Genomic DNA, 16,301 nt, shown 5'->3' on the forward strand with positions numbered 1-16,301 from the left:
TGTTCTAGTTCTGTTCTAGTTCTGTTCTAGTTCTGTTCTAGTTCTGTTCTAGTTCTGTTCTAGTTCTGTTCTAGTTCTGTTCTAGTTCTGTTCTAGTTCTGTTCTAAAGCAAATTGTAAAAAAATATTCATAAAAAAATAGTTTTAAAGAATTAACTCTTTTGCACACATGAAAAAGCAAACCGACACATTTTATAATGCGTGTGTAAAATCATTTATATTATATACTTTTTGGCAAGCAATAAATGAAACCTGAGTTCTAAGGTAAAGGACGTGAAAAAGAAGAAGTAAGGAGGTAAAATATAAAATACAAATGAAAGAAAAGAAAAAGAAGAAAATACACACATCACATGTGATGCAAAAATGAATGAAAAGCCTAGGGAAATTAAAGATAATCAAAACATTTAGAATATGAAATTTAAAACAGACAAAAAAAAACTTCTTTTATACATTTTTGAACCAATATTAAATATATTGTTTATTTTTACAGATTTACGCGTTGGATGCTTTAGCTTTTAACATTATAAATATTTAAAATAGTTTGTTAAATTTTAATTTAAATTTTTAAATTTTAACTTAACACCAGCACATTAGAAAATAGGTTAAATTTTTACACATACACACGCACGCTGATACATTTAAATTTGTCATAGGAATACTAGAATGTCTCTTATAAAGGATTGTTAAAGAAACAATAGAAAAACCACAAAGACAAACAATTTGCTGTCTATGAATGTGGGTTTTTCTGTCTGTCTGTTTATCTATGTGTATGTCTTTAGTTACAATTTTGTCTATATAATCACAGCTTGAATAATAAAATAAATATTTAAGGATATATAGAAGATTAAAACCATACGTAACTATAACCACTTCCAGTGGATGTCCTTTCAATAACAACCACAATAACCAGAATATTTTCAATAACTTTATATTAGTTTTGTTTTAATCACGTAATTGTACTGGAGTATCCCAGTGCGTATTCAAATTTAAAAGTTGTTGTAGTAAGTAGTAATAATATTTAAATATTTTTTTTTCGCTTTACAAACATACACTCGCACAGACACTTAGATGAAAACACTTATACTTTTTGCATATATAAAGATATACATATGTATGTGTATATTCTTTATAAAAATATAACCCACGTTTACGGATAATATGATTTAGGAATACATTTTCACGTTTTAACGAACCGAAAGAAAACACAAAACTAAACCTTTAAGGACACAAGTTCATAGATTTTATAATGAATAAAAATTCATACCAAAACATTTATGCTACATACACACATACAACTTGGAGCAAAAAAGCTCTCATTACAAAAAAATTATAGGGAAAAAGTTCAAAAAGTTCTCTTTTTGGTTTTGACTTTCAGTGTATCCTTTTACATTGGCTTATGTGCTAGAGATGAGCTAATGTTTGTTCTCTTTCTCTTGGTACAATTGAGACAATAATTGTACCCACATTATGTTACTTTAAAAATACATCGTTAAAATTAAGATCCTATAGCTTACGAGGTATTCATTCAAGTAGTACAGTTCTAGAACTAGTTTAGTTTCCAATTCAGTTAAAAGTAATATCTATATCCGATCTGTACAAATTCAGTTCTAATTGATTCTAAGTTCAGTTCTAACTTAGTTCTAGTTGAGATCTAGTTCAGTTCTAGTTAAGTTCTAGTTCAGTTTTATTTTAGTTCTATTTCAGTTCTAGTTCAGTTCTAGTTCAGTTCTAGTTCAGTTCTAGTTCAGTTCTAGTTCAGTTCTAGTTCAGTTCTAGTTCAGTTCTAGTTCAGTTCTACTTCAGTTCTAGTTCAGTTCTAGTTCAGTTCTAGTTCAGTTCTAGTTCAGTTCTAGTTCAGTTCTAGTTCAGTTCTAGTTCAGTTCTAGTTCAGTTCTAGTTCAGTTCTAGTTCAGTTCTAGTTCAGTTCTAGTTCAGTTCTAGTTCAGTTCTAGTTCAGTTCTAGTTCAGTTCTAGTTCAGTTCTAGTTCAGTTCTAGTTCAGTTCTAGTTCAGTTCTAGTTCAGTTCTAGTTCAGTTCTAGTTCAGTTCTAGTTCAGTTCTAGTTCAGTTCTAGTTCTAGTTCAGTTCTAGTTCAGTTCTAGTTCAGTTCTAGTTCAGTTCTAGTTCAGTTCTAGTTCAGTTCTAGTTCAGTTCTAGTTCAGTTCTAGTTCAGTTCTAGTTCAGTTCTAGTTCAGTTCTAGTTCAGTTCTAGTTCTAGTTCAGTTCTAGTTCAGTTCAAGTTCAGTTCTAGTTCAGTTCTAGTTCAGTTCTAGTTCAGTTCTAGTTCAGTTCTAGTTCAGTTCTAGTTCAGTTCTAGTTCAGTTCTAGTTCAGTTCTAGTTCAGTTCTAGTTCAGTTCTAGTTCAGTTCTAGTTCAGTTCTAGTTCAGTTCTAGTTCAGTTCTAGTTCAGTTCTAGTTCAGTTCTAGTTCAGTTCTAGTTCAGTTCTAGTTCAGTTCTAGTTCAGTTCTAGTTCAGTTCTAGTACAGTTCTAGTTCAGTTCTAGTTCAGTTCTAGTTCAGTTCTAGTTCAGTTCTAGTTCAGTTCTAGTTCAGTTCTAGTTCAGTTCTAGTTCAGTTCTAGTTCAGTTCTAATTCAGTTCTAGTTCAGCTCTAGTTCAGTTCTAATTCAGTTCTAGTTCAGTTCTAGTTAAGTTCTAGTTCAGTTCTAGTTCTGTTCTAATTCGGTTCTCGTTCTGTTCTAGTTCTGTTTTAGATTTGTTCTAGTTTTGTTCTAGTGCTGTTCCAGTTCTTTTCTAGTTCTGTTCTAGTTCTGTTCTAGTTCTGTTCTAGTTCTGTTCTAGTTCTGTTCTAGTTCTTTTCTAGTTATGTTCTAGTTCTGTCCTATTTTTAAAGAAGTCCTGTTCCAGTTCTAGTACATAAATTCCAGTTAGGTACCTTTATAGTACTGTGCTATATCCCTTCCCGTGCCCTGCACACATACCACTTCGTAAATGCAAGAGAGGCCAAGAGCATAAATATTAGCTTTGACTTTTTTTAGAAAAAAAAAGAAAATGAAACAAAATATATAAAAAAAGTTTTCTTCTTTTTTGTTTTTATTATCCCAAAAGAGTATTTATTAGTTTAATGTATTTTTTATGTTTATTTGTTCGCTCTCTTTCTCGTTATTTGACCAATACTCTCTCTTTTCATTTCATTTTTGCTCACACTTTCAGTTTTAGTTACAGCTTTGCTCATTTCTTTTCCTTATCACACTTTGAGGTCCTTATTGTCATTTTGGTGTGTATGTGTTGTGATGCTTGTGTCACTAATAAAAGGAACAACTGGCTTGACTGACTATTTCTTGTTGGCCATCTTTAGTGGTAATTTAAAAGAAAGGAACAACAACGACAAAAACAACAATGTTAACAATGAAAGTGAAAAGAGCTTGTGCTTATTGGTAATTATCATTTTAATATTTTATTCATTATTTTGAAAATTTTATAAAAGAAGGACAACAAAGTTAATCAAAGTTCAGTTTGAAATTGGTAACATTATGGGGTTTAAGTAGTAAAGCACTAAGATTTGAGGTAAAGGAGTTTGTGTTTATGGAGTTGTTGCTTTAAAAAAAATCAATAAATTTTGTTATTCTAGACAATTTATTCAAAACTTTGTTTATTTTCATAATAATATTTGAGGCATTACCTTCATTAACAAGTTAGTAAAAATAACACTCGAACAGAACAAGAATAGAACTGGAACAGAACTAGAACAGAACTAGAACAGAACTAGAACAGAACTAGAACCGAACTAGAACAGAACTAGAACAGAACTAGAACAGAACTAGAACAGAACTAGAACAGAACTAGAACAGAACTAGAACAGAACTAGAACAGAACTAGAACAGAATTAGAACAGAATTAGAACAGAACTAGCACAGAACTAGAACAGAATTAGAACAGAACTAGAACAGAACTAGAACAGAACTAGAACAGAACTAGAACAGAACTAGAACAGAACTAGAACAGAACTAGAACAGAACTAGAACAGAACTAGAACAGAACTAGAACAGAACTAGAACAGAACTAGAACAGAACTAGAACAGAACTAGAACAGAACTAGAACAGAACTAGAACAGAACTAGAACAGAACTTGAACAGAACTAGAACAGAACTAGAACAGAACTAGAACAGAACTAGAACAGAACTAGAACAGAACTAGAACAGAACTAGAACAGAACTTGAACAGAACTAGAACAGAACTAGAACAGAACTAGAACAGAACTAGAACAGAACTAGAACAGAACTAGAACAGAACTAGAACAGAACTAGAACAGAACTAGAACAGAACTAGAACAGAACTAGAACAGAACTAGAACAGAACTAGAACAGAACTAGAACAGAACTAGAACAGAACTAGAACAGAACTAGAACAGAACTAGAACAGAACTAGAACAGAACTAGAACAGAACTAGAACAGAACTAGAACAGAACTAGAACAGAACTAGAACAGAACTAGAACAGAACTAGAACAGAACTAGAACAGAACTAGAACAGAACTAGAACAGAACTAGAACAGAACTAGAACAAAACTAGAACTAGAACAGAAGAAAAATTGAAAAAATGGATAAATTTTTCTTTTGGAAAAATTTGTTTAGATTTTTTTTATTAATGTTTTACTTTTATTTTTAATTTTGGAGAATATTTTTTAAATATGTATTGTAAAATTTTCAAGAAATAAAATTTTTTTAAAAAAATATCGATAAATTTAATTTTCTTTTAGAAAACTTTTCAAAAATTAAGTTTTAAAATGTTATATTTTTTTAGAAAATCATTGTCTTTGTGAAAAGTATTTTTTAAATAATTTTTTAATAATTTTTTTAAATATAATTATTATATCTAGAAAATTTCCGAAACTGTTTTTATTTTTAAAAATTTTCGATTTTTTTTTTGTTAAATTTAAAAATTTTTTATTTTCATTTTTTTTTTATTTTGTAGTAAAATTTAATTTGAAAATTATTTTCAAAAGATTTTAAAACAAACATTCCTTATATTTTCACATTGATTTAATTTTGCTACCATTTCCCCATCGCTGTAAATACAAAAACAAGTAAGAGTGTTATATTCGGCTATGCCGAATCTTTTATACCCACCATCAAATCACTGTTATATAAATGAACTTTGATATTTTGAATATTTTATTATTATATATCGATATTAATGAGAACATCAGGGTAATATTTGAAAGAGGTCCATTAATGGGGGTTTTACTATTGACAGTGCTAATTTTTATAGCGAGTAGGGGTATTTATACATACATACATACATACATACATACATACATACATACATACATACATACATACATACATACATACATACATACATACATACATACATACATACATACATACATACATACATACATACATACATACATACATACATACATACATACATACATACATACATACATACATACATACATACTTACATACATATATGGACCAATTCTCATAAAAGTCTGTAGGAAGATTTCAGTTCGTTATTTGTTTAAAATTTCATCGATCTACTTGTATTTTGAAGCCATTAAGGAGCATTAGTAATAAAATATGGTAGTGAGATTTTAAATCAAAATTGTTTTATGTCGAGTTGCATTGCGGTATTCGTATTTTTCGCGTCATTTCTGGGGCGGAATTTATATGGGGGACTGATTCTCATAAAAATTGATAGAGAGATTTCGGTTCCTATAAAAGGGATAGAGATATTTGCTTACACGAAACTAGTTTATGTCGAATTTCATAAATCTACTAGTATTTTTAAGCCAGTACTGAGCTTTAAAGACATTTCCTGAAGGGGCCTTATATGGGGGTAGCGTCAATTATAGACCGATCTCCGTAAAATTTTGTAGAACGATCTTAGTTCCTACAGGTTTATATCGAATTTCATCGATTTATTCGTTTTTTATTGCTTTACTCGTTTTTTTGATGGGGACATTATATGGGGGTAGGTCAATTAAGGCTCGATCCATATAAAATTAAGAGTTTTTGACTGGCAAGAAACTTAATTGAGTCGAATTTTATTACTATACTCGTATTTTTAAGCCAGTAATAGGCCTTAAAGTATTTTCTGATAGGGACCTTATGTTGGGGTTAGGGTCAATTAAGGCCTGTTCCACATAAAATTTGGTAAAGAGATTTTGGCTTGTGAAAAACTTCTGTGAAATTTCATCGCTATACTCGTATTTTTAAGGCAGTAATGAGCGTTAAAGTAGTTTTATGGAGGGGACCTTATATGGGGGGTAGGGTCAATTATAGGTCGATCCACATAAAATTTGGTGGAAAGGTTTTGGTTCCTAAGATACATACTTATGTCAAATTTCTTCGCTATATTAGTATTTTTACGCCCATAATTAACGTTAAAGTCGTTTTCTGAAGGGGGCCTTATATGGGGGAAGGGTCAATTGTGAATCGATCCACATAAAATTTAGTAAATTTTGACTTGTATAAATCTTACTTCTGTGTAATTTCATTGCTTTAATCCGATTTTTAAGCCAGTAATGAGCATAAAAAAAATTTATGGGGGGACTTCTTATGGGGGGTAGGGTCAATTATGGACCGATCCACATAAAATTTGGTAGAGAGATATTGCCTAGTATAAAACTTATTTCTTGGAAATTTGGTAAAGAAATTTTGACTAGTATAAAACTTACTTCTGTTAAATTTCATCGCTTTAGTCGTATTTTTAAGCAAGTAATGAGCGTAATAGTAATTTTATAGAAGGTCTTTATATGAGGGGTAGGGTCAATTATGGACCGATCCACATACAATTTCATAAAGATTTTTGGCTTATATCAAATTTCATCGCTATATTCGTTTGTTTAAGCCAGTAATGAGCGTTTAAGTCATTTTTGAAGGGGACCTTATATGGGGGGTAGGGTCAATTATAGACCGATCCACATAAAATTTCATAGATAGGTTTTGGATAGTAAGAAATTTACTTATGTGAAATTTCATCGTTATACTTGTATTTTTAAGCGAGTAATGAGCGTTAAAGTCATTTGCTGAAGGGAACGTTATATGGGGGGTAGGGTCAATTATGGACCGATATACATAAAATTTGGTTGAGAGATATTGGCTTGCATAAAACTTATGTATGTCGAATTTCATCGCTATATTCCCATTTTTAAGCCAGTAATGAGCGTTAAAGTCATTTTCTGAAGGGGACCTTATATGGGGGGTAGGGTATATTATGGACCGATCCACATAAAATTTCATAGAGAGGTTTTGGCTAGTAAAAAACTTACTTATGTCAAATTTCATCGCTATACTTGTATTTTTAAGAGAGTAATGAGCGTTAAAGTCATTTTCTGAAGGGGACGTTATATGGGGGGTAGGGTCAATTATGGACCGATATACATAAATTTTGGTTGAAAGATATTGACTTGCATGAAACTTATGTGTGTCAAATTTCATCGCTATATTCCCATTTTTATGCCAGTAATCAGCTATTTAGTCATTTTCTAAAGGGGACCTTATATGGGGGGTAGGGCCAATTATGGTCCTATGTCCGCCATAATGCAGAAATATTTTTCAGACGTCAAAAAACTGACGTATGCGAAATTTTATGGTATTTGCTTCATAAACAACGAATTTGTGAATATTTGAAGCTATTTATACAATATTCCGGGGGGTACAGTTGTATGGGGGCTATGTGAAATCGTTGACCGATTTTGCCCATTTTCAATACCAAACATTTCTGATCAATAAAATATATTTTGGGAAAATTTCATCTCAATATCTCTTATTTTGTGGACGCTATCGTGCCAACAACAGACAGACAGACGGACAGACGGACGGACATGACTAGATCGTCTTAGAATCTTACGAGGTCCCAGAATATATATATACTTTATGGGGTCTTAAACCAATATTTCGATGTGTTACACACGGAATGACAAAATTAATATACCCCCCATCTTTTTTGATGGTGGGTATAACAAGTTGTACGTTGTTATAAATGGACACCATTAAAAGTGGCTTTAGTTAATGAACCCCAACAAACCAACTCTCTTCGTCATCATCATCACCAACAACAACTACATACATACATAGTAATAAAAATTTAAAATTGATGAAAAAAGTCTCATAATTACCGCACAAGTGAACAATAACTCTCACCTCCCACTCCCCTTCTACCCACTCACTTACATATCAACACCTTGTAGTTGTTGTTGTGTAAACTTTAATAATCACACAACATTTTCAAACGATAAAAAATTACTTTTAGTTGCAAAGTTGAAATTTAAATTTGTAAAGTTCGCCGTCAGTGATGACTGACATCATTCTAATTGGACATTATTTAAAATGTTTTTTTTTTGTTACTTGTTATAAGAATGAAGTAAAATAAAATATTTATTAATTAAGAACTTAAGTAAATCAATTGCCAAATGACGGCACAACGGTTCCATGGTGTAATGGTTAGCACTCAGGACTCTGAATCCTGCGATCCGAGTTCAAATCTCGGTGGAACCTAAGAACTTCTTTTTTAATTATTTTAATTATTTTTTTTTTCATTACAACAAATTTTTGTTTTAAATTGTTGTTGTTTTCTTTAAAATGTTTACCTCAAGCAGAAAGTACAAATTATAAATGTGCAAATAAAAAAAGCTTTATTCAATGAAGAGCTTTTTCTGAAAGCTTATAGAGTTGCCACTCTATGCAGAGAAGATCAATAGAGATTTGAATTTATTTGTAATATATGATCATTTATCTTTATAATTATTTTTTCAGATTTTATAAAATAACAACTAAGAAAGTATAGTTGAGTATGGCCGACTATATGATACCTTACACCAATTATGAATGTTAAATGTGATTTATTTTAAATATTTTAAAATATTTTAGAATTTTATAGCGATATAAGTGTTTATAAGTGAATTTCAAACATACAAGTCATTTTCTGAAGGACACTTTGTATGGGATCCAGGCTAAAATAAAGCGAAAAATTTGGCAAGATCATTAAGATTAAAAGTGTGTTCTATTGTTTTGGGGGCTAGGTGACATAATGGACAGATTTTAACCATTTTCAATAGACTTTGTCTTTTAAAATTTATTTTAAAACAAAATTATGATCTTGACCATAAACAAAAGGTCTAGATTCTATAATGACACTAGATCTAAAATGAACAGTTCTCATAAAATTTCCTAAGGCCTGTAGTCTTCTGTCAATCATTTTTTATTTTGTTTACAAATATTAATTTTTTTTAATCTCGTTATTTGATTTTGAGATTTATGTTAATATTTAATTGTTTATTAAAAATTTCTTCAATATTATAGGAGATAGGTTCAAAAATAGAATGATTTTGATTCCCACAAAACTTATTTACTGTGAATTTCATTACAAAAGTAGTATTTTTGAATGAGTTTTAAAGACATTTTCCGAGTAGGACCTTATGTGGAAAGATTTCATAGAAAAATTTCTATACTTACAAAATTTTGAATTTTATTACTGGTCCTTATAAGTAGTATACCGCGAGGCCATTTATACGAGGACCAGTTGATTTCGCGAACCGATGTTGCTTGTTTTCAATACAAAATAACTCGCATCATTATAATGTTTTCAACAGATGGACGGACATGGCTAGATCGTCCTGGAACCTAATGAGGGCCAAGAATACCTATATTTCTCAAATGTCAAAAACTTTTTGTTGGTAGGTAAAGCATGAAATGTGACATTAAGTATTGATAATTTCATTGCAATTTCAATTTTAAAAAATAACGAAAAGTTTTATTCTTAAAGCAATTTTTTATTTGAACTGAAGTATAACTGAACTAGAAATAGACTAGAACTGGAACTGAACTAGAACTAGAACTGAACTAGAACTGAACTAGAACTGAACTAGAACTGAACTAGAACTGAACTAGAACTGAACGAGAACTGAACTAGAACTGAACTAGAACTGAACTAGAACTGAACTAGAACTGAACTAGAACTGAACTAGAACTGAACTAGAACTGAACTAGAACTGAAGTAGAACTGAACTAGAACTGAACTAGAACTGAACTAGAACTGAACTAGAACTGAACTAGAACTGAACTAGAACTGAACTAGAACTGAACTAGAACTGAACTAGAACTGAACTAGAACTGAACTAGAACTGAACTAGAACTGAACTAGAACTGAACTAAAAGTGAACTAGAACTGAACTAGAGCTGAACTAGAGCTGAACTAGAACTGAAATAGAACTGAACTAGAACTGAACTAGAACTGAACTAGAACTGAACTAGAACTGAACTAGAACTGAACTAGAACTGAACTAGAACTAAACTAGAACTGAACTAGAACTGAAGTAAAACTAGATCTGAACTAGAACTGAAATAAAACTAGATCTGAACTAGAACTGAACTAGAACTAACCTAGAACTGAAATAGAACTAAACTAGAACTAAACTAGAACCGAACTGAACTAGAGTAAAAGGAGAACTTAAGTAGAACTATTCTTTTACGGTTTCACATTACTGATATGATATATTCAGCATATTTTTGGTTTTCCTGATTATAACTAAATCATAATACCCTACTAACTATAACCGGTCGATTCGATCAATTATAAGTCTTCAAAAGCAGAAAAAGAACTCATAATTACTCTTGAAACAATATTTTAAATGCTCTCTGGGTATTAATTAATCAACGGCCGTAATTTTTTAAAATCCATTTAATGTGAATATTCCACAACTTATAGGTAACTCTAAACAAAAGCTCTTATCGAATAAAGATACAAATTCCAAAAGAAGAAGCACATATTGCATTTTCCCTTCCACCCTTGCAATGAGAATGCACTATATTTAACACACAAATTGAGAAACGTTTGAAAAGAAAATTTGAAAAAAAAACAAACAATAAATAATACTACAACAAAAATATACACTTGACAAGATAAAAATTCAATATTTTCCTCATTTAAAATGCATATACATACATATAGAGAAAGAGAAAACAAAACAAAAAAGAAAAATAGAATAACAACAACCTTAAAGCAGCCACTTACCTTTATCTTGAAATAATTGTATATAATCCGTTAGATTATTCTGCTCCAACCAAAGGTCGACAGTGGGCAGTGCGGGGTCACTGCGAAAGCCATACAGCAGCAGTGAGGGATATTCGTTCCAAAACAACAACACAAGTTTGACAAGTGAAATTGTAAACATGAGACTTAAAATCAATGCAATGAGAATTTTCATTGTACTAATTAACATACTCGTACAAGTGGCAGCAGCGACGGACGAAGACAGCGACGTTGGCGATGGGTATAAGCACAATATAAACGACTACTACTATTATTATGACGACTGCAGCAACAATTTTAAATTTTTTAATAGAAAAAAACTATTAAAGTGCTTTTATAAATTAATTAGAGACCGGTCTGTTTCGATTAAAATGTATAAAAGTGTAAAACAACAACAAAAGTTAAATGAAAACAAACAAATGAACGATAACAGCAAATTGTAATCGAAAGACAATAACAAAGAAATGTAAACAAACAACAAAACCACTAATAAATCAGTGTTTAAATTTGTTGTTAAACAGAAGCAACAGTCAGTTGTCTGGAATAATTTAACTATTGAATATTTGTTTTAGTTATTGTTGTTGTTGTTTTTGGCAGGTGCAAGTATGTATTTGTTTATATGTGCGTATGTGTTGTTGCTACACAAAGCTAAATAAATGCACTTTACATATTTGTTTGGCTGTCTGTCAGTCTATTTTGTTTGCAAGTTTGCACGCGATTTCTTTATCCACAGAATTCTTTTTGTTGCTGTTGTTGTATTTTTTTGTCAAAATAAAAGCAAAATATTAAAAAAAACAATGAAGTTGGCGTACAAGTAGTTGTTGTTGTTGTGAAGTACGTAAAAATCGGTGGTGTTTTTGTTGTTTCTGCTGCTGCTGTTCCGACGAGAAAGTTTACCAAGTGCGAAAGTTTTTTTTTTTACTTTTTGTTATTATTATAATTTCATTTTAAAGTCAATTAGTGTAGTGCCCGAGCCACATTAAATTAAAATTTATTTATCATGTTATGTTTCGTTTATTTTTAAAAGATTTCTTCACTTGTCAATTTATTATTATAAACTTTATTTCATATAAAAAATTGATTTTCTTGAGTATTTCTTGAGCTATTTTATTGTTTGTTTTGTTATCACAGTTCTATTTTTTTTCTTCCGATTTTTTTCCATTCAAAGATTTATTTTACACACATTTTTTTCTGTTTTTCTCGTGTCACGTTTAACATCCGTTCTGTTTACCGTTACAATCCGTTTGTGTTTGTTTATGCCCGTTGCTTTTACAGATGTGATGGTTCGTTGGTTGGCGTTTGTGTAGACTTTATGAGCCTCCTCTCAAAAATGCCAACTTAAAGAGGGTTGCCAGATTTTGTTTTTACTAAAGTAGTTTAAAATCGCTTGTTTTTGTGGCGTTTTTTAGGAAAGAGTTTAATTAGCGGATATAGTTTAATTGTCATCTTAATTAAAGCATAGTTTACTGTTTAATTCTCTCTATTCCTTTTACTAATACATTGACTAACTGGACAAGTCTAGTAACTAGTCTATGGACTAGTACGCATTAGTTTATTAACTAATCTATGCACAATTCTAGTCTATTGTCTAGTCTCTGAAACAGTATTTTGACTATTGTATGAAGTAGTGTATTAATTAGTGTAGTCTAGTAACTAGTCGTATAATTAGTCTATTTATAGTCTATATGGAGTAGTCTATGAAGTAGTTACGTACTCTTAACTTTAATTCTCTCTATTCCTTTTACTACTACACTGACTAACTGGACAAGTCTAGTAACTACTCTATGGACTAGAACACATTAGTTTTTAATTAATCTCTGGTTAATTCTAGTCTATTGTCTAGCCTTTGAAACAGTATTTTAACTATTGTATGTAGTAGTGTATTAATTAGTATAGTCTAGTAACTAGTCATATAACTAGTCTATTTAATAGTCTATGGAGTAGTAGAGTACAAGTGTATTAACTAGCCTATGAACCAGTATTTTGATTAATGTATGTAACTGTCTATGGACTAGTCTAGTAACCAGTATCTATTAACCAGAATAGTAACTAGTCTAGTAATTGGTCTAGTAACGAGACAATGGATTAGTATTATAATTATTATATTATGATTATATTACGATTAGTATATTGATAAGTCTACTAAGAAGTCTTTTGACTAGTGTATGACATAGTCTGTAGACTAGGCTATGTATTGACTATATTATAAACTATTCTATGGATTATTTAAACCTATCATAACCTGCTAGTAACTAGTTTATTGACTATTCTAAAGCCTTGTTAATTGCTTAATAGAGTAGTACATATACTAGAATATTAACTAATCTATAAACTAATCCGTATACAAGTCTTTTTCCTACTCTGTTTACTAGTCATTATCTAGTATATGCACTAATCAATGGACTTGTTTATTAAGTAATCTATGGACTATTCTAGGAACTAGGCTTTTATCACTAGTCTAGTATCTAGACCATTGACTAGTTAATAAACACGTCTATTAACTAATCTATGAACTAGTCTATCAACTAATATATGTATCAACTATTCTATAAACTAGTGCAGTAATGAGCCTGTGGACATTTCTAGTAACTATTCTATGAAGTAGACTATGAACTAGTCTTTAGATTTGATTGTGTAATAGTGCGTCTATTAGCTAGTCTTTTAACTAATGTATGAACTAGTCTAACAACCAGCCAATAAGGACTAGTCCAGTAGTATATAGACATGTCAGTTAACTTGTCTGTGGACTTTTCTAGAAACTCGTCTATTGATAACTCTTTTGTCTATTATATCGACTAGTCAGTTCAATAGCTCTTTAACTATTCCATGGATTAGAGTCTATGGAAAACAGTAGTAAATAGTCTTTACTCTATGGACTAGTCATGTAACTTGTCTGTGGCCGAGTCTAGTAGCTAACCTATTGACTATTCTATGGAATAGTCTATTAACTAAACTATGGACTTGTCTTAAGGCTAGTCTAATAACTAATCTATGAACTATTCTAATTTTTTTGTCAAACCTATACTTTAAAAATCTGGCATCTTTAAAAATCACTCTTATCCTAATTATTGTTCCAGGATTCTCAAATACTTTGCAAAAATAAGTTCTCTTATTGGGGAGTTATTGTTTTCTCCTACTTACATACTTTTTGATTTCTCACGTTTTCTCACTTTACGTTGTTGTTGCTTATAGTGGTGGTAGTTTTATATGAATTGTTCAAACATTCATATAAAATTTCATTTATTTCAACATGAATAAACACAATACTGTATCCTTTTTCCTCAAATAAAAGTAACAATTGTTGAGTGTGTGTGTGTGTGTGTCTGTGTGTTGGTTCAAAACTTTGAAAGCAGCTTGGCAGACAATTTGGCTTTCGTATAAATCTTAATTACAAGACATCATGACATTGGAGAAAGAGTATGGGAATATGATAAGAATATTTATAAAATATAAAACAACTCTAGAGATGTTGATGTGATGAGCACATTTCTCTTTTTCGCTTCCTACTGTGGTGTATATTACATGTGTACGTAACGACTGTCTGATGGCTCCACAGGTCCTATTATGGGAGTTTATACAATACTATATATATGTATATAAATGTACTTGAACACACTATGTTGTTCTATAATATTAATGATATAATGAATACTTTAAAACAAAATTTACTTACGTACGTACCTACATCTTTTTTTGCAATTTGATCGATTAGATAAAATTTGATGTAATAATTTAATACAGAAAATCGTTTAGTAGGAAATATAAATTTATTAGAAATTAAGTTTATTTTAAAATCGAATGGGAACTGAAATTAACCTGGACTAATACTATATAGGTGTCATTTAACTGTATATGGAACCTACAGTTATAGTTAAAATTTACCTACTTTAAAACTGTAGAACTCAACACTAACTTCTAATGGTTATGCGAGGATGCTGAAGATCTTGAGACGATAAAGCATAGTTTTGGTCAGGATAGCAAAGAGGTTTCACTAGGGATTATTGTTAGCGGTAATAGGCGCAATCTTTTTGGCTTTATTAGGGCAATACATAGGTCGGTTTTTTATATATCTTAGTTTCTTGGAACATAATTTATTCGTTATTGCTGTGTGTTTGCTTTTGACCACAGTTGCCTACTTGGGATCAATCGAGTTGATAAAGTTGAAGGGGCCTAGATTCGAAGGGATGTTGGATGCGTTTCATATTTTAGAGGCATTCACAGCTAAGTTTCTATATCTTTGTTCAACATAGTGTCCGTGGCCCTACTTATATGTAAATTTAATAAATATGTGCACGGAATTCCTATTGAGGTGTAAATTAGGATTGGTCTATTTTAACTTTTATAATATAAGAACCATTATGGTTTAAATACGTAGAAACCCATATGAAAGTTTCGTCTTTCTTCTTAAAATTAGGTTAATCTAGCAGAAAGTCTTACCCCCGTAGTCATAAAAATATATATTTCTTATTTCACGTTTATTACGCACATTTTCCATACAGAATCCTACAATAAACCATCAATAACTTTATAAAAAATTTATGAATGTTGGAATTAGTTAGCACCTCTTAGGACCCTACGACAACAACATGAAAATTATACGGTTATTGAATAAAGGTATAGTACGCAATACGAGTTGAGGTGGCAACGCGTTGTACCTTTTTAAAGTTATTCGCATCAAAGCATTCCGTAGTAGATCTACTTTAAAGCTGGAGGTCCACACCACACGTTCTACGCTTTATCGCATTCTATGCGTCTGTCAAAAAAGTAGAATCAATGTATTTGTATGCTGAAAGTTACAAGCGCAAAAGTGTAGAATGCCTTAACGCCTAGAATGCCCTAAGTAGATCTACTTTCTGATTTGAGCTGATTTAGACATTTTACATTCTATATTTAATGCGTATTTATCAATTCGAATAAACTAAAATGAGTTTGGAGATGAAAAAATAAATAAGAGTTGTAGAAAAACGCGAAGCTTTTTAAAAATAAAACAAAAAAATTACACTTTAAAAGCGTACCATGTAATATGAAGCGTAATACGCGAAGTAAGTAACAAAAGCACGTAATGCTTTGACGCGAAGACGCGTAGTGTGGACCTACGGCTTTAAGCATTCTACACGTCAACATACAAATACATTGGTAATACTTTTTCGACAGACGCGTATAATGCGAGAAAGTATATAACGCGTGGTGCGGACCTCTAGCTTTTGCGCTTTAAAAGCTGCAAATTTCACACCTTTCGTCATTTTGATCTTTCATTTAATGTCAAATCAAAATTTTTCGCTGCAGCACGTTACAAACTG

The 16,301-nt window shown here is 30.9% G+C and overlaps 1 protein-coding gene and 1 non-coding gene across 4 annotated transcripts in view; one reads left to right on the forward strand and one right to left on the reverse strand.

Annotated features, from left to right (window-relative positions):
- LOC111683707 (apoptosis-resistant E3 ubiquitin protein ligase 1) overlaps positions 1-12,272 on the reverse strand; it is a 52,986-nt gene extending 40,714 nt beyond the window's left edge. Inside the window, exons 1-2 of one of the 3 annotated variants that reach the window (XM_046956398.1) lie at positions 11,814-12,272; positions 10,984-11,358 (exon numbers count right to left, since the gene is read on the reverse strand). In XM_046956398.1, the coding sequence (XP_046812354.1) occupies positions 10,984-11,191 (208 nt within the window). In that variant the 5' untranslated portion in view covers positions 11,192-11,358; positions 11,814-12,272. Of the gene's footprint in view, positions 1-449; positions 555-10,983 lie in introns of those variants that run through there. The other 2 variants (XM_046956399.1, XM_046956400.1) reach the window with 2 other exon arrangements.
- On the forward strand, positions 8,397-8,468 carry Trnaq-cug. The gene has a single exon. It is a non-coding gene; the product is annotated as a tRNA-Gln (tRNA).
- Positions 12,273-16,301: the final 4,029 nt, after the last annotated feature.

Source organism: Lucilia cuprina, chromosome 2, assembly GCF_022045245.1.
Source record: "Lucilia cuprina isolate Lc7/37 chromosome 2, ASM2204524v1, whole genome shotgun sequence".
Classification (NCBI taxonomy): domain Eukaryota; kingdom Metazoa; phylum Arthropoda; class Insecta; order Diptera; family Calliphoridae; genus Lucilia; species Lucilia cuprina.